Consider the following 23,789-nt stretch of genomic DNA (forward strand, 5'->3'; position numbering starts at 1 on the left):
AGCTTGCCGGTGACAAAATGATTGGTGTGCTTTACTCCCTATGTTCTGAGCTGCCCCCTCCTCTCCTCTCCCCCTCCCTCTCTCCTCTCTCCCTCCCTCTCTCCCCCTCTCACCTCTTTATTATTTTCTCCTGGCTTTGTGACTTCATGGAGACTCCCCGCCCAGGAAATGAGCATAACTGTCCCGGTGTTAAACATCTGCATTTTAAAGAGTGGGGCTCTACACTCTCTGTACACTAACATCACAGGCAACCCTACAGCCAACAGCCATTTTGACCAGCATACCTAGCAGCTTGTCACTACAGGTACATAAAATTGTATCCCTTTCAAACAATACATAATTCACTTGTACCGTCTTTGCTTGGAAAAGTACTTATTAGAACCCGAATAGAACATTATTGTACTTTCAGGGTAAATTTGGCTCATTTGTTCCCGAAAGAATGAAAATGTACCTACACAATACCTACCTTTATTTCTCAGAGTGGAACAGACTTTGCCCCAACAGCGCTGAGAGCATTTACCAAATTTACTTAGGAGACAACGTCGCTCGGCAACCAGCAGATTATGACCGGACTCGCCACTAACCCGCAGTCTGAATGTACACACTCAGAGAACCGCAGATGGGAAACCATACTCACCGAATGTTTCCATAAATTCTGTTAGGTTATCAACACACACAGCCCGCACACACACCACATGAAGGGACACGTATAAACTGATTCAAACACAGAAGGTTTAGCAGTAGCCTAGCGGCGCTGGAGCCTCTCCCTGTCTTGATGTTATCATATTCTCTCCACAGCAAAAACCAAATATTACATCAATCTCAACAAGCATTATATTATCTTATTTGTATTACTTTTTTGCTTATTATTGTCTATGAGGTGAGCGAGTTTTACTCATTCTACCGTAGTGTGCAGAAATTTGGGCACCCCTGATCAAAAAGCCATTTACAATTAATATCTAAGTGAACAGAATTGAACCTGACCTCTAAATGGCACAATGTTAAACATGACACATTTTTTTCAAATTTTAAAGCAATATTACTTTTTATTAAAACATTTTACACTTTCAAAATAATCAAATAAGGAAAAAGGCCCTGTGCAAAAGTTTGGGAGCCCTGTCAGTTAGTACCTTGTAACTCCTCCTCAGGCAACTATAACAGCTTGTAAACATGTCATGTAGCTAGCTAAGAGTCTTTCAATTCTCGCTTTTGGAATTCTTCCCCATTCTTCGTGGCTGAACACCTGTAGCTCAGAAATATTCTTTGGCCTCCTTGCACGTACAGCATGTTTAAGATTTCTCCACAGATTTTCAATAATATTCAAGTCTGGGGACTGTGGTAGCCATTCCAAAACCTTCATCCGTCTTTCCTGCAGGAACTTAATGGTTGATTTCGAGGTATGCTTTGGATCATTGTCTTGCTGGAAAACCAAACCTCTCTTCAACTTCAATGTCTGGACTGACCTTTGAACAGTAGCCTCTAGAATTTCTTGATATTTGGTGGAATCCATTCTTCCTTCCACTTGCACAATATTAACTGTGCATCCAGCTGCCACACAATACCAAAGCATAATGGATCCACCTCCAAGCTTAACAGTTGGCAAGGTATTCTCCTCTACAAAGGCTTCACCCTTTTTTCTCCATAAATATCTTCTTTGGCGGTGGCCAAAAAGCTTAATTTTGGCTTTGTCAGTCCAAAGCACATTGTTCCAAAAGGCTTCAGGCTTCTCAATGTTTTCTTTTGCAACTCCAGACGCTTAATTTTGTATTTAGGTCTTTCTTTCTGGCAACTCTGCCTTGTAGGTCTTTGTTGTTTAAAGTAAGTTGTATTGTTGTTCTGTGAACAGCTAGACCTGTGTTTGCTACTATTTTTTGAAGCTCTTTTGCAGTGATGTGTGGGTTCTTCTGAGCATTTCACATCTCAGGCCATTCTATCTGAAATATTTCTTGATCTTCCAGACCTTGCCTTGACAATTGTTCCATGTATCTTCCATTTTCTAATGTTTCTGACAGTGAAAATTGGTAGTTTGAAACATTTTTGTAGCCTTCTCCTTCTTGGTGGAAATAAACCATCTTCATTCTGAAATCCTTGAACAACTGTTTAGAGGAACCCATGGTTGTTTACACCAGACAGAACAACCACTGCAGTTGGATACTTTAGAAGGCATGGAGTTACTTCAGAATAAAAAGTTCAGCCCTGGAATTATACTCACCTGACTCATTGAAGCCCTAACGAGTAAATCACCTGGGTCTGGACCTTAGTAATCATCTTAAATAGTAAAAAAAAAAAAAAAAAAAAAAAAAGGAACAAAGAATCAAAAGTTTCCCAAACTAGTGCACAGGGCCCTTTTCATTTTTTATGACTTATGAACAGTAAAAAAAGTACATAAAAAGCTATTTTGCTTTCAAATTTGCTTGCGACAATGGACATTAAGAGTTCAGGTTTGCTTTCAATCGCTTAGATTCATTGAAACAGAGATTTAAACCAGGGGTGCCCACATTTTTTATTTTCCTATGAGGTATAACCTAAAACAAGCTAATATTTTCTACTCGAGAGAGACAAAATAAATATTAAGTCTTATTACAAGACAAAAAAAGTGGTTAATACAGACGTTTTTGCAGTGTTTTTTGCAGTGCAGTTTTCCGTGTTAGGGATGTGACTCAAGACCCCCTCTTTCTATCTGTCCCTGGTCTGTGCTTTCATCCTCTCTGCACAGCAGCTGTAGAGAAACACGCACACATGAGCCACTCACCGAACAGCCGTCAACAGCTAGTCATGCCTGACACTTCAGATTCTCAGAAACACTGCCTGTCTCATCCTTCTCAGAAAAGAAAACTAAGAGGGAAAGACACGGGGCGGGACGGTGGAGCGAATATCAAAACCAAAAAAGACTTTAAAATCGTCACAACATGTTAACAGACATAAAAAGAACTTAAAGAATTCACAGAACAGACAAAAACATCTCCAGTCCGTGCCAGATATGTAAAAAACTTTTTAATACAGTTACGGCACTGCACAATTCGGTCATAGAAAAAGTATTTTAAAAACAGCTAATCAACAGGTACAAAATGTGTATTTATAATACTTAAAAAAGTCCACTGGGCGAAATGTGTTTTGCTATACGCGTGATCGTGATGAAAGCAGACAAGGGCTTACCTTGCCCCCTTGTGGTGAAAAGGGGAACAGTATTTAGGTCAAGCTATTTCTCTCATCCACCTGATTTCAGCAGTTCTTTGCTTTCTGATTTCTAATGACAATGTTATTGGGCTAGCTCAGTCCCGGCAGCAGAGTCAGCGCCATTTTGTTCCAGGTCTTGGATGGTTCCCACCAAAAATGCACCTCTCATTTAACCAACCGCCCAGTTCAACAGCCCTTCCAAATTTCTCTATCCCTTTGGGAGAAACCCCCACCATGAGCCACCCTCCTCCGCTCTATCTCTCTTCTTCTCTTCTCTTCTCTCTCGGCCTCTCCCCTCTCCCCCTCTCAGCTCTCCACGCCATACTTGTCGAAGTAGCGCAGCATGACTCCCAGCTCCAGCTCCACGGTGCCCATGGCGACCGTGTGCAGCCTGTAGCGGTCGGCCCCGCTGTAGATGAGGTCGGGGGAGCGCAGCTGGGGCCCCCCACCCACGAAGGTCTGCGCCAGCTGCTCCTGCCAGGAGCCCAGGGGCCGCCAGGTCACGCAGCGCAGCCGGTGGTGCCCGGGGCTGGAGGGCACGTGGCAGTACCCGTAGCCAAAGAGCTCGCAGCGCCCGAACGAGTCCTGGTGCCACACCTGGAGATGGAGCTTCGGCCAGCCTGAGGAGCACAGGGAGGGTCACTGGAGCTACTAACAATACAGCAGCTCTACTGCAGAACAACATATCATGGCTGTCCATAATTTTCTGTGAGGATGTTAGCATCAGGCCCTGCCATAATGTTCTATGAGGATGTTAGCATAGAGTGCTGCCATAATGTTCTATGAGGATGTTAGCATAGAGTGCTGCAATAGTGTTCTATGAGGATGTTAGCATAGAGTGCTGCATTAGTGTTCTATGGGAATGTTAGCATAGAGTGCTGCAATAGTGTTCTATGAGGATGTTAGCATAGAGTGCTGCATTAGTGTTCTATGGGAATGTTAACATAGAGTGCGGCAATAATGTTCTATGAGAATGTTAGCATAGAGTGCTGCATTAGTGTTCTATGGGAATGTTAGCATAGAGTGCGGCAATAATGTTCTATGAGAATGTTAGCAGACATCACTGCAATTAGTGAATTGAAATGGAAATTACTCCAATATTTGACATATACCATAGATTATTCTCATATATATCATGACTTAGCTCTGCTCACTTTGACTTATAATTTTCAGTTGGTAATATTTGGAAAATGTTTTTATTTTATTTATTAACTTTAATTATACAGGGTAAGTTGACTGAGCACACATACTCTTTTGCAGCAATGCCCTGTCATGTGGGACAATCTTCTGGATGTGGGACAGACATGAGTACTCGTTACCTTGCAGTCCTTTGGTGGTGTAGTGCAGGTCAATGGGGTGACTCCAGAAGGCCATCTCGCCATTCTGTGGGGAATCCACCTGAGTCTGTCCTTCCCTTAGCCCAGAGAGGAGCCTCCATGCCCCTCCTGTAGAGGAAACACACTTAAATCTATTGTAGGTCCATTACAAACACTATTTCTTGATTTCAAAACTAGTGCAATGTCTGCCATGTTCACACTGCCCAGCTATGCTGATACCTGCTAATACATAAACACAGACTGGTCTGTAGCTAGCAAACGGTACCTGTGTGAATGCCCCACTTGCAGAAGAGTGTACTCTGAGGAAAGCCGCTGGCCCCCACGATCTGACCAATGACGTGCAGCTCTGCCATTCTGTGTGAAAGAACAGAGCTCAGGTAACGCAGAGGTTTCCATACTTGGGTTTGACATTAGTTAGCCAACTCTAGCTAATATTACCGACGTGAACAATTCTGTTCGCTAGCTACCTAGCTAGCTAACAGTTAGTAGGCATGGCTATCGTGTTACCTGCAGTCAAAACTTTTTTGTGCAGTGAAAATAATTGTGTATATTATATTCACTCTAGCTAGCTAACTATAACAGTTACACGTCAATAGAGCGTTCGCTAACCAGCTAGCAAGGTTAACTGTCTGAATAGCGGCAATTGTAACAGGCTACGTCTACAGTTAAATGAAAAATTAGCTTAAATAAATATAACACAGGGACATCAGCGACACAACACATATATTAACAACATACCCCAAGGTTCCGATGCGTTTAATTTAGTTAGCTAGCCAGATTAATTAATTAGCTAGCTAATAAAAATCAATGCCGTTGTTTACACAAACCTGCCGTTGCCACGGCCCCAGCGAGAAGCGAAGAGACAGCGTCACTTCCTTAGCAACGAAAACTGCAAGCAACAGGTCGTGCTAGATGTCTTTCCTCCTACAGTTTAAAAGATCCTGTTACATTTTAAACGGTCTTCTAAACAAGTTCCGGTTTCCTCCGCAGCGAACTGCTTGTTGAATGTCTGACTAAAAACGCATCCTGGTGGTGCTATGCATATTCACAGTATTACAGCAAAGAAGCAGGTGGTGGAGGGATTGTAGTACAGCATATGACCGCTGGAGGGAGGTCTAATACCACAATTGAACTGTTCTATTACAGTTCAATGAATACCACGTTTCAGGAATACAAACTGCACATAGATTAACAGTTTTGGGGGATTGCTTCACACTGCTAGTCCCTGAGGTCACATTAAACAAAGGCAAAGGAATCTGGGAACCCTTGGCAAGACATAAAAGTTGTAGGAAACCAATGGCATGAGAATTTTGGTTTGTTTTTATGTTTTTGTTTTTTATTTTTACAAAATGCAACAACATATCAGTTTTCTTAATCTTTTGCATAATTTCAATCATAAATTTGATTTGATTTCATAAATTCATCACTGGTGACTGAATAGAGACAACAAATCTCATAGGGTCACATAACCTTACTTTATAATCACTTACCTGACAATTTAATCGAGAGCAACTTCAACTTGCAGACCATCAGCAGTATGCCATATGAATTGAAGCCATATGAATTGAAAATACCCATTGTGGAAGGTCATAAGTCTGTTTGAATGTAGAATGTTTTCAATTGGGTCACTTTAAAACCATAATGAGTTTAACAAATGAGTTTTTTTTTTTGCTTGTCACACCCACCCCCTGCTATGGATAAATAATCAGATCCAGGCATGTATGCACTGTAGCCAGATGAATGAGAGGCTCCACCATTGGCTAATAAAATTCTGGTTGAAACCACTGATTCTGATGCTCCCTGCCAGAGCGAGAATGTTTGCTCAGATTTTCATTTAGACCCAAATTCAACCTTCCTGTGAATGTGTATAGTTTGTGTATGTGTGCATGTGCACTCACGTGTGGGTGTGTGTGTGTGTGTGTTTGTTTGTGTGTGAGGTGGGGGTGTACATGCATTTGTGGGTGTAGTGTTTGTGCCTGTCCAGTGGGGACATTGTACTGTACTGTAGCAGTGCTCAAACCAGGGCTCGTGGCCATAATCTTGTGGGATTACAGAGACATCTGGCTTTGCCATACCAGCAAAGAACTGGTTCACAGAGACAAATCACACAACCACACACGTACCCACACACGCGCACACACACACACACACACACACACACGACCTTCCATTTCTCTTAGTCATTTCATGTGGATCTAAAATCTTAAAGCCAAATTCATGTCCCTCTGCCCCCTATGAAAGCAAAATCTTTAGATTATCAGATTGAGCCTTGACCGATAATCACTCTCTTTATCAGCATGTCTGTGTAACATCCCCAGTCCCCACAAACCCAGAACTGGACAGATAGAGAGCCATTACAACTGTCAGCTTTATTTCAGAGATCACCTCTGTGATTAATTTACAGAGACATAGAGAGATATTTAGAGAGATATAGGGAATAAGAAAGGAGACAGACAGCTGGGTTAGGGTTAAGATGGGGATGGAGCAAAGGGAGTGCAAGGGAGAGAAATGGTGGAGACAGAGGAAAGAGACAACAGCAATGGATTGGATTAAATGGAGGCTGAGGATAGGAATACTGTTTGGGTCAGAGTTAAGGTGGTCACGAACACAGACGGAAGAGGAGTGACAATACAATAACAATAAGTTAACAACAAACAACAAAAGTGCCAGAACCCGCAGTCAAAACCAGGCGACAGATACACATCACGACTGCGCGACTGGCATGTAACACAAATCACAATCAAAATCATTATTATGATGACATCGTATAAAATAAAAAAAGAAAGATCCTGAATATTTCAAGCATTGTTTCTGGGGATTATATTTCTATGGTTGCAGTCAGGGGCATCACAGTGGAACAGACTACCCAGGGCCCAGGCAGGTAGCGGGGGATGGGGTGGCCCTCAAAGAGCCTGGACTAGAAACGGGAAAGGGGCCCATAGACTGCATTTTGCACAGGGGCCAGAATTTCACACTACACCCCTGGTCGCAGTTACATAGGGGGCTTTACAAGGAGAGGTAGCCCAATATCCTTTCTTTCCCTCAGTGACACCTGGAAGGCAGCAGGTTCAGCTCAGCCAACCACAGATGATGTGTACATATGTCTTTGCAGGCATTTAGTGTATTTCTCTCAAGTCTATTTATATCTATGTTACTGAGCTAGCTAGTTTGCAAATCTGTCACTATTAAGTTTTCTCGTTCTAAAAGGAGCTGCCTTCCAGGTGTCACTGAGGGCAGGAAAGTACCTTGGGCGGAGAGGTATCTAGGCGGGAGGACTGGATTCATGCTCTCGACCGGCTGCCCTAGAACGCGAACCCCCCGCAGTCGAAAGCGTCGAAGTCGGAGTCCGCCTCGAAGTCGAAGCTGTGGAAGTGGGGGGAGTCGACGGCCTGGCTGCAGGCGTGGTAGGCGCTGCCGCCCCCCATGTCGGGGAAGTCCGCCGCGGTGCTCAGGTGCTCGGGGGGGCGGGCGTCGTGGGGGGAGGGGGAGGAGCAGGAGCCCAGGTAGCCCAGCGCCGAGGAGGCGGCCGCCCCGCCCATCAGCAGGTACACCGCCCTCACCGCCCGGGCGTCGCTGCTGTTGCCGTGGCGCAGGCAGCCGACGGAGCGCTGGCGGGACGGGATCCCCGGGCTCTTCGGCTGGCGGGGCGACCTGTTCCCTGTGGAGGAGAGGTACATGAGAGCTGCACTCACACATGCAAACACACACACACACACACACACACACATGCACAGACATACACACACACACACACACACATGCACAGACACGCACACACACACACACACACACAGACATACACATGCACACACATACACACACATACACACACATGCACACACACGCACACACACGCACACACACGCACATACACACACAGACATACACACACCAATGCACACACGCACAGACACACACATGCACACACATACACACACATGCACACACATACACATGCACACACATACACACACACACGCACACATACACACACAGACATACACACACAAATGCACACACACACGCACAGACACACACATGCACACACATACATACACATGCACACACATACACACACACGCACACATACACACAGACACACACACACACGCACACATACACATACAGACATGCACACAAACAAACGCACACACACGCACACACATACACATGCACACAAATGTACACACACACACACACACACACACACGCAAGTACGCACACACATACTTAATCATTCACATTTCCTGTAGCTCTTGCAGTGTCATTAAAGCTAATGCAACTAAATCTCAGTTTCATAGAATTGATATTTTACTTAATCACAAATACATACACTCACTGAGCACTTTACACTCACACAGCTGTACACCTACTTATTCATGCAATTATCTAATCAGCCAATCGCGTGGCAGCAGTGCAATGCATAAAATCATGCAGATACAGGTCAGGAGCTTCAGTTAATGTTCATATCAACCATCAGAATGGGGAGAAAATGATCTCAGTGATTTTGACCATGGCATGTTTGTTGGTGCCAGACAGGCTGGTTTGAGTATTTCTGGAACTGCTGAACTCCTGGGATTTTCACGTACATGTGTCAACAGTCCAGGCTGGTGGCGGTGATGTAATGGTGTAGGGAATGTGAATAATACCAATCAATCATCGCTTGAATGCCACAGCCTATATGAGTATTGTTGCTGACCATGTACATCCCTTCATGGCCGCAATGTGCCCATCTTCTAATGGCTACTTCCAGCATGATGATGCACCATGTCACAAAGCAACAGTCTCAAACTGGTTTCATGAACATGACAATGAGTTAATTTTCTTCAGTGGCCCCAGTCACTGGATCTGAATCTAATACAGTGTTTCCCAACTCCAGTCCTCGGGACCCACTTGCCAGAAGGTTTTTGTTGTAACCAGTAGCTCACACACCTGATTTAACTAATCAAGGGCATTTTTGTGGTTTGATTGGTTCAATCATTAAATCAGGTGTGTGAGTTACTGGTTACAACAAAAACCTTCTGGCATGTGGGTCCCGAGGACTGGAGTTGGGAAACACTGATCTAATAGAACACCTTCGGGATGTGTTAGAACAGCATGAATGTGCAGCTGACAAATATGCAGAAATTGTGTGATGCAATCATGTCAACATGGAAAAGAATCTCAAATCTCAAAGGAGATTCTTCCATGCAATGAGGAATTGAAGCTGTTTTGAGAGCAAAGGGAGGCCCTGCCCAATATTAGTATAGTGTTCCTAATAAAGTTCTCAGTGAGTGTACATGTACCAAATACGCGCACACACGCAAGCATAGTCCTACATGAACTAAAGACACAGACAACACTGAGAATGCACACTCACTGGCAGAGGAAGATACTATTTTTTCTCCATTCATTTGTGAAAAAAGACAAGAAAACAAAAACAATGAGTGACCTCTGACCTCTCATTCTGCCCTCTGAGATGTCACCAATCCCAGGGGAGGAGGGCGGGGCCTGTTCGCTCAGCCGCCTGCTGCCTGGGCCTTTCTCCTTGATGGCATCGGGGAGGGGGTCTCTGTCCGTGATGCAGGGAGTCAGGGACTGGTGCCGTTTGCAGGGTGGGTTTGTCAGGGGTGACGACACACTCTGAACAAAACAGTGACGCCCAAGCCCCCATATCAGCCATGCAGCAAGGAGTACATGGATATCAAGACAGAGAATGAGTCCATCATTATTTCTGAATGTTTGCTTATCCACTAACACACTTAGCAAAGCGCCAGCAAAACGAATAGCATAACCAGTGATTGGTCATGGATTTTCTTGGCATGTGGCTTGCACCATTCATTGGTTGTGTATTAATTTTGCATATGTTAATCAGGCCCTTGGTTGTCAGAATCAGGGCTGCTGTCCCCTTATGGGAATGACATACATTGCAAGATATTGCAAATGTGTGGACCTTTTGGAACATATAGCAATAAATAAATTTTTAAATGCAATGTGGGGCGGCCTGTAGAGTAGTGGTTAAGGTAAATGACTGGGACACGCATGGTTGGTGGATCTAATCCCGGTGTAGCCACAATAACATCCGCACAGCCGTTGGGCCTTTGAGCAAGGCCCTCAACCCTGCCTTGCTCCAGGGGAGGATTGTCTCCTGCTTTGTCTAATCAACTGTATATCGCTCTGGATAAGAGCGTCTGCCAAATGCCAGTAATGTAATGAAAATATATTTTATATATAACTCACTGCTCGAATGGAGTAATGATTTCCATATTTGCTCAAATACTGTGAAGTGTGGAAATTGAATTTTTAATTTCAATATGTTGGCAGTATTTTCCTTTTTAATATGCTTTAATTCAGGAAATGAACTGCAATCCTATTCATGTTTCGAACCCTAATATTCCATCAGAATTTTTCATTCTATGATTGATTTTCCATCCATTTTATAAACAGACTGATCTGAAAGTGAATTCACTCAAACACTGTTCAAGCTATGACAGTCAAGTTTATATGAAGGAAATAGAGAAAGAGAATAAACAGAACTCACCTCTTTGACTTTCCTCAGCATGTTGAGCCACTGGCTGTGGAGAGAACACGGCAACATTACCACCACTGTCATACACACTCACAGCAGGCCAGTGCTCAGAACAGATGGCTTATTAGCCAATGGAAAAAGAAATCGCTGAGATAAACTGGCCAGGGCTGAGGTTAAGGCTGGAGAGAAAAGAGAGGGAGAAGCTAACCAAGACTCATTCCATCAGACCCCAAAACTGTACCTTCCTATATCAGACATCTCACACATGCACACACGCACACATACACACACAATCACTAGGGCTGCCCGATTTAAAATTTGGATCCACAGCTGGAAGCACGCAAATGTGCAAAAATCACAAGCGAATGAGGTTGTGAGCTGTCAGACCTTGGGGGTGCCCCTTGGAATCAGCATCGGACCAGGGATAGATTGGTAGATTGATTGATTTCTTCCATCAATTACTGACCTAAACATTACATTGCCCGGTTCAGGACCAGAAACCGGATTTGAAACACACACCTGCAGTCACCGGGGCTGTCGGCCATCAACAGCAGAAACTTGTCCTGGGGCAGGATCAGCGCCAGGCAGCAGTCCCTACGGCCTCCGGGGGGCAATCGGGGCAGATCCAGGATCTCCCTGCCCTCCACAATGGCCTCACAGCCTCCCTGCAGCGCCACAACCTGGTCGGCTGGTGACTCTGCATCGCGACAGACCATAAGACTGCCTTCTGTGGTCAGAATGAGGTACTTCTCCTTCCACTGTTTGAACATAAAGCCACCTACAAGATAGAGAAGGCTAAATTATTATACTTCATTGCCATTTTTGTGTTAGCCTCTAAATGTAGAATTTTATTTTTTGTCTTCTGCATTTTATTACTGTTTATTGTAGTTCAATTATTATTGTTATCTGTTATGTTTGTTACATCAGTGAATGCTTTGGCAATGTGAGCGTACCCTTACCAATAAAGCTTATTTGACTTTGAATTAGAGATAGAGAGAGCATAAATCATCTAGTGTGAGTGAGTGGGGGGGTTAGCAGATTTATTGAGATTTAAATAAGGCTGAGAGGGAAAATGAAATGATATATAGAGAGGGAAAGAAAAGATGTGTGGGAGGCAGACAAAAGAATGAAGGAGGGGTAGAGACTAAATCACGCACTAAGTTAATGAGATGGCCAGACTGTAGGACAATGTACCAGTATGTCCTTGTGCTAAAGATGACGTGACTGTCCCTTGCAAGCTGAACAGAACAAAGGATGCTGAAGAGAGGAAATGTTTTTCACTGTTATTATCACTGTCTTCTTAGCTGCCATAAATAGTGGAGCTCCGGTAGATTAAAATGTATGCACTCCCCCACCCCTGTCCATCTTCCACCAGGATTAGCAGCGGTCAGATTGATAGTGGATAATGACAGCTAGTGGTTTCTGTGCTGCAAACCTCTGACCATTAAATTAGTAATGGACATAAAAGCATCTCTCCAGAAGTGCAGCTCTGAGCACAATGACGGGTAAGTCCAGAACACAAAGCAGAGTTAAGCCTGCAGCGATTAAATTCCATTCCACAATGCAGCCACACTTTCCTGAAACTTCTGTCACCAATTTATCAGTGACCAATGAGTCGTGGAGGTGAAACATGATCTCATGAAGAACCGCAAGTGTGTATATTTTACACTAAAGTGCTAAATTATGTAATATATCACTATGCATCACTGCACAGAACAGAATATATACTCAGTGAGCACTTTATTAGGCATTTATTATACTTATTTTTAGTCACTATTTTCACTTAGATCAGATTTATTCCCCATTCTGACATTTGGTCTGAACAACAGCTGAACCTCTTGACCACATCTGAATGCTTTTATGCATTTAGTTGCTACCACATGATTGACTGATTTAATATTTGCATTAACAAGTATTGAAACTGCAAGGGAACTGCAAAGAAGATGAAAGAGCTCGAGCTGCCAGTGGTAGTGCTGGCGATGCCATATTTTAGACATTGCTGTGTATGATTTTCCTTTTCTTCCCGAACTCAGCTGATGCTTTTATCCAAAGCAACTTACAGTTTATTAGGCCAAACAGAGGACAAACTCCACTGGACCAGGGCATTGCTCAAGGGCCCAACAGTTAACAATAATTCCGGGTCCCAGTTATGTACCTACAGGCTGGCTATAGGCCTAGGCTATAGGCTGCCTTCTTGAATGCAAACTTGAATGCATATCCCATACGCAGCCATGTGCAGACCAGTAGAGCATAGACTAGAGTACTCTTACTCTGAAGAGAGGCCATTCTGTAGCTGCAATAGGTGCATTTTCTTTGCCCAATGTTTCCCCATGTGCCATTTTGCTATCTTATTGTGATGTTTAGTCAATATTTTAACAATCTATGGGCTAAGCAGACAGTTTGCATATGCCTAATCACTGCAGGTCACTCAGTATTTCACACGCTTGGTGGATGACCTGGACTGGTCCAGACTTCATGACCATAATTATCCTCCATTTTCCTGTTTCTGGCTCCAATTTGTCCAAAATGGCAGCACAGTCTGTTGTACTGACACAGTCAGAGTTTGATTCCAGTCGAACGTTGCTCTCGCAACAGCTGCTGGAAAAGTCACCTGAGAGCCCATGTTCAAGTTTCTTAAAGTGGTTACCTCCCAAATGACATTTGTCACAGTACAAAAGTATTTTTCACTCTTTCTGATACACTGGCCACTGTCCCACTTGCCTTGAACCTGTTTACAACAGACACCATTGTCTTAGTTCTAAGCTTAAGCATATTCGGTTTCTCTTGTTTTGCTTTTAAAGCCATCATCTAGGATAAGCAGGCTAGGGACTTACCTCAATTTGCCTTACATTTGCAGACAGCTCTCTGTTCTGACCATGACAATGAAAGCTTATAATGGATTGCTTCTGTTCAAAGCCTCCATTTTAAATTCAGACTTATTACAGGTCCAGGAAAATTTGCCAAATCATCTATTAACCTCCTGAGGCAGGATTATGCTATTGAATAGGGCATTAAAAATGTTACATTATTTTGATTTATTAATTGAAAAATTGTTATTTTTAAAGAAATCATATTTTTGATCAGTGTACCAAGTAGTTAAACGCAATCTGAAAGCAACACATATACAGTATGTAATATGGCTTGTTGACGGTGTTCTCACAGTTCAGTGGCAGTTGTGTATTTTAAAATGCAAACGTCTGTAGTTTACCACATGGACTCCTGTCTGTGCTTTAGCGCAACGCTAACATCAGAGCCGGTGTCCTACTTATGCCCCAGATGCTGATGTGGACAGCTGGCCGCTGAGGACAGACTCAGACAGCGGGAATTTCACGTGCGCTATTTTTCATCTTTTGCTCCACAGCTTGCCGCCGTCGACTCAGCTGTGTTTAAATTGTGTTTTGATGTTTATTGTGTGACAACAAAACCATGAGATACCACTGTTAAATGACAGTCCTTTGGCTTACTCATCGCATTGGCTTCAGTGTCTGCCTCATTCACCTCTACTCCTTCATCAACATAAACAACAGCAAGGAGCAAGCTCAGACAAGCTACCAGCACTAGCTGGATGATCAGCTCATACCCAGCTAGACCAGCTTCATGACCAGCTTGGCCATGCTGGTTGATCAGCTCATACCCAGCTAGACCAGCTTATGACCAGCTTGACCAGCTCAATTTTCAAAAGGTATTGCCTTTTACAGAAGGGATGCTATTCTTTTGCTTTATCCTTTTTTGTCATCAAACATACTGCTGCAAAGCATGTTTGTGAAAGTTATGGATTGGATTCAATCAGCATTTGCCATTAATCTTTACTTACAATTAAATACAAGTGTTAGCTTTCTTGGTTGTCAAATGCAGTTTGGCAAGTTACATTTGGCGATCAATCAAACTGCCAGACAAGAAAAGGATGAACACCTGAATTTAAGCGTTACGAACAAATGTTGACTCCAGGTCTGTAATCATGTGACCAAACAATAGGGTGCAAATTGACATCAGATGGAGGCTAAATACAATTTTGTACTTTCTTGCTGGTGCATCACAGACATCAGTTACAGCGACTATAACAGTGTTTTCATATTGTGGTCCCCCCATTCTCTGAAATTTCATAATAATGAATCCATCTTTGCTTAATGGTTGCTTGATTTAACCAAGACCCATTAAGTATCACTGTAAAACCAGTATTCATCAGCACTGCATAGATCTAGTGCCTTTTTTGCAAAACACTGTCAAAATGTCCGTCACTGACTCATGGCCAAAGCTGATGTTCTGCCTGAAAGGTGAGTTGGGTCAGGAAAGCATTTTAGAAGGTGGGCAGCTTTGACTATACAGGTCATCTGGCAAATCACCTGCCAGCACATTAACCAACCAGCAGTAAGCCTGAACCCAGACTCTGTAAAATGCAGTGTGAAATGATTCATGTCAAATCATTTTGGAGATTATATGTACTGAATGTTCATTTTGTATACAAAGATTAATCTGGATCATCAAAGTGACCCCTCTTAGACACTGAACACACACACATTTAGTTTATGGTGAGAGAAAGCCAAAGTAAGAACATCTTTGTTACAGGTACAACTTTGTACAACTCTTCAGTACAGGTATCTGTCAATTGACATCTTTACATTGTAACTTTCACACTGTATGAGTTCTTACTTAATTCCAAAAATAAATAACAGCATTCCAGGAGAACCTGGAATCGTAAAAGCTAGGTTCATGGCTTGCACGCCCATTCGCTGGCTTTCAACCATACTACGGTTTCCGTGGGGATGGTCACTCACCATACTTCCTGAGGAATCCGCGCTGCACTCCCGCCATGCTCATGTTAGCGGTCAGCCTCCATCAGAGACGCAGGCCACGAGAGAGAGGGAGCCCGAGGGATCGGAGGCGGTTACGGGTTGAGCGGAGGAGAGGGTGTTTGTGTTTGCGATGGTGTGTGTCAGTGAGAGAGATGGAGAGGGAAGGAGAGAGAGAGGGAGGGAGAGAGGGAAGAGCTAGCGAGCGAGCGTGTGTCACGTAGCGGCGGGTGGTAATCCCTGCTCAGCGCGGCTCCCGGCTCAATCCGCAGCTCGGGAGCAGCTCGGGATGGGATTGGGGCTGCAGTGCTGAGGAATGTTAAACACACGCTGCCGCTCACCCAAATGAAATGGGCGGAGGAGCCGCAATCACAATAATAATGACTGGAGGGGAAAAACACTCTTCAATCTGCGTTTTTCAAAATCACATAATACTCACCAGATGTCAAAACTGTCCTACTACCTCCATCCCTTTCTCTTTTTCTCACACACACACACACACACACACACATGCATACGCAGCACACACGTCTGTACGCACACACGCACACACAACTTGCCGTCAGTCAAACATCTTTATACCCACATATCTCAAGCTGTCACAATACATCTTTATATCTTTAAGCACACACACACACACACGCACGCACACACAAACACATGCTAAAAGCTCTCCCTCTGTCAGTCACAGTCCCTATAGCTTTTGCAATATCATTAAAAGCCAGGCATATTAATCTAACTTTCATGAAATTTGTATGTACACCTACATGTATGCACACGCACGCACACACACACACACACACTGTAGTGACCCACCACCATGTGCAATGAGATCATAGCTACACTCCACTGCCTTTCTACTTTCCAGCTCTAGATTAATGGAAACCAGAGTTTATGGGGAGCAGAAATGGTGGGACTCCATTTTTAATCTCTAATAACATACACACACTCTCTCCCCTGTCATGCTGTATTGTTGATGAATGGTGTGCTTAAGAGAGACATTCATCATCTTTAGTTTTCATAGTGCAGATTTGGGGAATAATTACATAACTTCCAGATCATAAAAATCAACGATACTAAAAGCAGAAATGTTAAATCCCAGCCCCAAACAGCAAGTGAGCCAACAAATCTAATGAAATTCATGTGACTACCACTGCACCTCTGGGCAATGTTAATGCCATCAACTCCACAGTTCAAAACTCCACAGTTCAAAACTTTCAAACAATAAACTATGTTATCATCATCAAGTATTCACCAATAGTTAAACTCTACTTAATTGGACAATGTGACAGATTTTTTACATTTATGATTTGGTTATCAAGTCACGGTAAAAGAGGATGATGATGATGATAATGCAAGCTCTGACTTTCAGAATGTACAGACTGTACTTATTTTGAGTTTCACAACTAAAAAGATGATTATTTAAAGCCTTTTAAGATGGAGGATGACTTGATGATAACGCATCTCTTTAAACATGAAATACCTTGGATTTGCAATAGTCCTGGTTGTTCTTTTTTCTTTTTTTCTATTCCTCTTTAGTTAATTCTTAAGAGCTTAGTTTGGCAATAGGGGTAGCACACATTATTAAATGTACCATAGGTAAGATTTTTGTGTTAAAGCATTGTTACAAGATTATTATAAATCCCTTCCTACCATTGAAAAAGGCTCACTGACTCTGCCTGTGTTTAGAGTCCTTAAATTCAGGTTACAAAATTCACCAACACTCTGTACCAAAACATTGTACAGCTGTACAATAATTCAAGCTCATTGGTTGAAAATTGGTTCTAATTGCCAATGGCATTTCAACATCAGCACGTTCACAGAGAAAGGGGAGGAATAAACAGTGTTGTGGTTTGAAGGTGTTTGTTGCTGCAATCCAAAATTACCTAGTATACCTTTAAGCAGCTCACATGAGTGTTCAGCTGTATATCATAAAAACATTACATCAAATAATATATATATTTGAAACACATCATAATACATCCTGAAATTGTATACATAATACCCATCCCCATAATGTCCCATAATGTATGGGACAAACTTCTTGACCTCTCTGCGGCGTTCGACACAGTCAACCACTCCATCCTCTTACCCTCCCTGGCATCTACAGGGATCTGTGGCACAGCCTTAGAGTGGATTAAATCTTATCTCTCTGGCCGGTCCTCCCAGGTGTCCTGGGCTGGAAGAGTGTCAACCCCTCACCCCCTTGTTACAGGAGTCCCCCAGGGCTCAGTCCTCGGACCCCTCCTCTTCTCCATTTACACAAGATCCCTTGGCCTCGTTATCTCTGCTCATGGCATCTCATATCATTGTTATGCCGATGACACCCAACTCTTTCTCTCCTTCCCCCCATCAGACACACAGGTCTCTACCCGTATCTCCACCTGCCTGAGAGGCATCCAGAGCTGGATGGGCAACCACCATCTAAAGCTCAACCCAGGTAAGACGGAGGTGATCTTCATCCCTGCTTTAACCTCTCCCTTCTCTGATTTCTCCATCTCACTAGGGGATACCACAGTGACCTCATCCCCTAGTGCAAGAAACCTTGGAGTGGTGATGGACAACAGGCTGTCCTTCTCCGAGAACATCGCTACGGTGACCCGGGCCTGCAGGTTCTTCCTGTACAATATCCGGAGAATCCGACCCTTTCTCACCACCTACTCCACTCAGCTCCTTGTTCAAGCAATGGTCCTGTCCCGCCTGGACTATTGCAATTCTCTGCTGGCTGGCCTTCCAGCATCTGCCATCAGACCCCTACAACTGATCCAGAATGCTGCAGCCCGTCTGGTATTCAATGTTCCCAGACATTCACATGTCAGCCCCCTGCTCAGCAACCTCCACTGGCTGCCTGTTATGGCTCGCATCAAATTTAAAACTTTGGTGCTCGCATACCAGGCAGTTAAGGGATCAGCCCCTGCATATATTCAATCACTTATCAAGACCTATACACCAACAAGACCCCTCCGTTCTGCCACTTCGTGCCGTCTGGCGCCTCCCCCTCGCCACACCTGCACTTCACGCTCACGACTGCTGTCTGTTCTGGTCCCACGGTGGTGGAATGACCTCCCAGTGGATGTCAGAACGGCAGAGTCTCTGACCTCCTTCAAGTGCAGACTGAAGACACCTTTCCCTCCCTAACTCACCACCATGATTAGCCTTATATATGCCATAGACTGTAATGGCACTTATGTATAGATTGTATAGATATTGTTACTTGTATAGATATAGTTTTTTTTTTTTTGTGTATTAGCTATTGTATTGTTGTACTCAGGGTATTCTAGCTGCCAACTGTAGTATGCTAGTTTGGAAGTTGATTGTATTCTTCAAGGGTTCTGATTATCTGTATGTTTACACTAGGACTCGGAACTTTACTGTCCTCTCAGGTCCTCTTCGCACTTGTACTTGTGTTTGATCTGTACTTCGTTGTACGTCGCTCTGGATAAGAGCGTCTGCTAAATGCCATGTAATGTAATGTAACAAAGACATATATTTTATTGATTTGTATTCCACAATTCTAGATTTGTAATCAAACAGTTCAGATGTGGTTAAAGTGCAAAAGTGTAAATCTCTTATTAAAGGATATATTTATACATTTTGGTTTCCTTAAGTAGAAATTGCAGCACTTTTCATACACAGAGCCCTCCAATGAAAGTAGTCATGTTTAGTACTTGCTACAAATCCTTTACATACAAGGGCTGCTTGAAACCTGTGACCCGTAGACATCTCTGATCTCACAATCTCTTGCTGCGACTGTTTAAATCATTTGGAGTTGTAAAATTAAAACATACTGTTTGTCGTACAGGATAATAGGCAGTGTTGGATAAATACTAAAAATAACCTAGACATCAAAAGGGTTTGAACAGACCTCACGTTAAAATAAAAATAAAAACACCTCTCTTGAAGTACGTGGAATCCTTAGGTTAGGTTTACGGTTGGGTATGTTGACTCATGGATCGGATGTTAGGAGCGGGCAGTAACCACAGTGCCCTTCTGTTTCTTCTGACCACGCTCTGTTCTGCTACTGCTGCTGCTAACGCTAATATCTGCCACATGGTAGCAGCAGTGACCAGGACCCGTGAGGACCATGAATCAGGCACTGAAATTTCAAATAAATACACTCAACCGCCAAAGCTCCCCCTACCTCTCACCCTCTCCCACCCCCACTCCCACCCCCGCTGTTTACTTTCTGGCCCCCCTACACGTGTCTGGACCACACCTATAACGGCACTGCTGTGCTAGGGGCACAGGAATAGGAAACAGGAGAAACCGGATGAGGGGAACCACTGGAAACGCTATACTGTGGCATCATTATCTGTGTCTGCTAATGGGCTTGCTGCTCACCTCCTCTCAAACTCCAGTGGGCTATGAGGAAAACATTCACACGCTCATTCAACCAAAACCCCCAAACACAGAAATGGCCAGGCTCAACCAGTTCTACCAGAACTGTAGAACATCACTACCTCAATCAAATTGCATGATATCAGTCCCGTCTGGTTCAACGGTTCTTCGCCTGCACCGTTCACAAACACGAAGAAAACTCCATCTCCATCTCTCTCTGGTTGCATTTTAAATGAGTAATTAAGTAAATAAATAAATAAATAAATACCCTCTCTCTATATCCGGACCCCTCCTTCCCTAGCATTGCGCGTCTGTGATAGCCCCACCGCGCCAGTCCTATTGAATAGAGCAGGCGCACAATGGGGTCTTTCTCAGCCTTGCCTACTGTCTCTTTGAAGAGACCCTGGGAAATAAACGCTATCCCCACACACTTTCGAGGAGCCAACCGTCACCCTTACCCCAACAAGCTGCTCGTGCTTCTCTCCCGTGGCGGTCGTAAAGTTTTAATCCCAGGCATGAGTCATACAACGCATGCTAATTTCCTATTTATGTCTCTATCAACGGCTTGTCTAGCCAAGCGTCTCTTTGTGCGCCCAACTTTTCTCTAAGGTTTACCTGCAAATTTCTCCTGTCCACAAAAGCGCGAACCATTATTTTGGTATTTTATTGTATCTGTGGCTTGTCAAACTGTGGAGATATTTAAATAAACTATGTTTTCCCGCGTTGCAGACGATAATAAAAAAGTAATAATACTACATGTTGTTTAAATAAAGCTGTGTATGTGTGTGTGTGTGTGTGTGTGTGAGAGAGAGAGAGAGAGAGAGAGAGAGAGAGAGAGAGAGAGAGTCTGATTGAGAAATCATCGCGACAGCTCACCTGTATGGTGATTTTCTCAATGTCAGAAGTATGTGTAACTAACCCAAATAGTTTTACTAAGTGTTCGATTCAGGCTTCAATATGAAGTCTCATACAGAGACAATTATTGCACACTTACAGCAAAAAATGACTAATAATTGGTGGATGCTTGCGTTGCAGGTGTATCCAGCTGATCGCACATTAAACAACAGCTTAATTATCTAATCATCTCACGATGATAACTGATATGACGGCACATATATTTGATTCTTTCCTGGTTCTGTGAGAATAAAAAAAGGCTAAAGTGGGGGGAGGAAGAGAAGGAGGGGGAGGTAGAGGGGAGGAGGGAGCCGGAGAATGGAAAGAAGTTCAGTCAAGGAATTTGAGTCCTGTTTGAAGGGGGGAAAAGAAAGAAAAATAATTGGGGTAAGGCTCCGAGACGGCAGCATAGGGTCGGTGAAAAGGAGAGTGAGAGAGGAGCCGAGAAGAAGAGAGACGGCACAAACCATTTGGAACAGAAGCATCCTCCCATAAACTTTTTTAAACCGACTGTTTTGTTACTAAAAACTTGTAGAGCGCTTTTCTGACCGGTTCCTATTACCCTGGAAGGCAGAAAGAAATACCCAGTGGAATATTATGTTTGTGTTGTTTTTATTATTTTTTTTAGGAACAGTTAAAGGAGAACAAGTTTTTGGCAAGTTACTGTAAAACACTTGGATTTTATCTTAATTTGTAGTTTCGCTGTCTTTAGATATACAAACTAAAACAACGTGGGATTATTCTGTCACTGGTTTATTTTCCATTGTCAGATCGGTATCAGATTCCTTCTACTTGGCTTTTTGGGAAAACGCTTAATGAACCAATCTTGCAGTCCAAAGAAGACCAAGCTTACGGAAATATTGATGAAAGGTCGCAGTACCTGCTAATTATCTTACTCAACAACTGCGGGTGCGACGAGCTCAAACGTATCGTGTCTTAATTTCGCCTTTCTGTGTAAACTCGCCGGGATCGACGATGCGGTGATACGGACTGTACAGCCCTGGTAACTTGTTTTTGTGGAAACTACTGCATAAATCCCCAAAGGAATTCTAATTGATCAGGGCTATCCAAAGAGAAAGAGGATGAACGCTGGGTGCACGCTGTTTCTGACAGTGTTTGTTTTCACAATATGGAACCCAGGTACAGCCAAACCTTTGCCAGGTAAGAAAGCATATAATGTGCATACTATTACACTACTACTACTACTACTACTACTACTACTACTAGCCTACTACTACTACTACTACTACTAATAATAATAATAATAATAATTACTGTATACTCGTTGTTATTATTATTATTATTATTATTATTATTATTATTAGTATTATTATTATTATTATTATTAATAGTGACTTTACAGCAACTTTGTCACTGAAAAATAATCTATATGAAGTGCTTTTGCAATCTGTATAGTAGTTGAAGTAGTTGAACACCAGCACAACTGTTCCCCATAATGTGTACCTGTCTGCTTATAATTTGTGTTTACCAAATCTGGTGAAGACAAACTCATGCTCCGAATTCATAATGGCCATCTGAAATACTGTATATAGCCTACTGCTCCAGTTTGGTCTTTTGAATGGACATGTGTGCAAATCACTAATAGAAGACATGCACACACACTTACACACACATATACACAAACACATGCAAACAAACAAATACACACACAGTGAAAGTACATGGGTGTATATGGACTTTGTACTGAAAGATATTACAAGGTATGAGTAGTCAGAGAGAATCAGAACACACACCAATCTCTTTGTGCACTGCTCCTTCTGAAAAGCATTTACTTTAAGGAGGCATTTGAGAAGGCACATTTGATTTTTATGCCATACTACATTCCTCCAAAAATTACTTAATAACACAGGCATTCATGGAAAGCTCAGCATTTCTAAGATTCTGGTAATTCAAACAAGAAAGACTGAGATGAGCATAGGGAAGTTCAAATCACTTATCAGCAGGAAAGATCTTTTAAATTCCTTCAGCAAACCCCAAGACCTTTAGCTATTAGTACCATTGTAGTGCTAAATACTGTATGTTTCAGTGTAGTGTATTGTCAGCCCGTTAATGTACATCAGTGCTTTTCTGAGGGTCATCTCATCACTAACCGAATATAGTGACAGTGCAGGATTTTGTGCTGGCTATGGGTTTTCTCCACGGATCTGAAACGGGCTCCACAGAGTGTGTTTAAGAGTGTATGTATACATCATGATAACAGTTGCACAACATTTGTTGGTTAATTACCTTGACATGTCTTCACCTGTCAGCGGGACTTCTCAGGTATGCAGTACACTAAGACTCAGTCAGTCAGCCTAGAGTCAGTCACCCCCCCCCCCCCCCCACCCCCCTTTCCCTGGTCTACTCACCGCTCGCATGGCATGATGGGATTTCATTATCATGTTTTAATGAGATTTTTCCAGCCAGCTCACCTTTTTCTGTTAGTTTGAAGCCGTATCAGCATCTGGTCCAGTTACCACCAAACAAAGGAACCGCGTGATACAATGCACCTTTCCCCACAGGAGGCTGTGGGATAATTACAAGCACGTGTAATTCTGTGTGTAAAACCTGAACTTCAAAACCCCCCTGCTGCACAAATCAGACTGGCACAGAAACATTAATGGGTATGTTATATGTTGCACAGAGAGAGTGGGGGAGCAGTGTCAGATAGAAAGAGTCAGCAGGTAGCAGCGTATGTATCAGGGTTGAATAAATGGGAGAAATGATGGACAGAACTTTGATAAA

The 23,789-nt window shown here is 43.2% G+C and overlaps 3 protein-coding genes across 5 annotated transcripts in view; 1 reads left to right on the forward strand and 2 right to left on the reverse strand.

The window, feature by feature from the left end:
- Window positions 1–2,598: 2,598 nt before the first annotated feature.
- Window positions 2,599–5,406, reverse strand: b9d2 (B9 domain containing 2). Of its 3 annotated transcripts, XR_009709229.1 has the most exons (5): window positions 5,253–5,360; window positions 4,780–4,868; window positions 4,497–4,622; window positions 3,157–3,797; window positions 2,599–2,719 (listed from the first exon to the last, which is right to left on the reverse strand). XR_009709229.1 is itself a non-coding variant. In XM_061250293.1 (4 exons), exons 2-4 carry the CDS (start codon window positions 4,865–4,867, stop codon window positions 3,484–3,486), a joined length of 528 nt encoding a protein of 175 aa, XP_061106277.1. In that variant the 5' UTR covers window position 4,868; window positions 5,342–5,406; the 3' UTR covers window positions 2,975–3,483. The 3 variants fall into 3 exon arrangements, 2 of the variants coding, with proteins under 2 accessions (XP_061106277.1, XP_061106276.1); XM_061250293.1 differs by lacking the exon at window positions 2,599–2,719 and having other exon boundaries at window positions 2,975–3,797; window positions 5,342–5,406; XM_061250292.1 differs by lacking the exon at window positions 2,599–2,719 and having other exon boundaries at window positions 2,975–3,797.
- A 2,410-nt stretch (window positions 5,407–7,816) lies between these two features.
- si:ch1073-83n3.2 (uncharacterized) lies at window positions 7,817–16,713 on the reverse strand. The gene is made up of 5 exons (XM_061249448.1): window positions 15,798–16,713; window positions 11,542–11,800; window positions 11,035–11,068; window positions 9,953–10,136; window positions 7,817–8,172 (listed from the first exon to the last, which is right to left on the reverse strand). Exons 1-5 carry the CDS (start codon window positions 15,838–15,840, stop codon window positions 7,817–7,819), a joined length of 876 nt encoding a protein of 291 aa, XP_061105432.1. The 5' UTR covers window positions 15,841–16,713.
- A 4,675-nt stretch (window positions 16,714–21,388) lies between these two features.
- LOC133133225 (tyrosine-protein kinase receptor UFO) overlaps window positions 21,389–23,789 on the forward strand; it is a 39,455-nt gene continuing 37,054 nt past the window's right edge. Inside the window, exon 1 of the mRNA XM_061249324.1 lies at window positions 21,389–22,205. Coding sequence (XP_061105308.1) covers window positions 22,127–22,205 — 79 coding nt within the window. The 5' untranslated portion in view covers window positions 21,389–22,126. The remainder of the gene's footprint in view (window positions 22,206–23,789) is intronic.

The sequence above is a fragment of the Conger conger genome, chromosome 7, assembly GCF_963514075.1.
Source record: "Conger conger chromosome 7, fConCon1.1, whole genome shotgun sequence".
NCBI classification, from domain to species: Eukaryota; Metazoa; Chordata; class Actinopteri; order Anguilliformes; family Congridae; genus Conger; species Conger conger.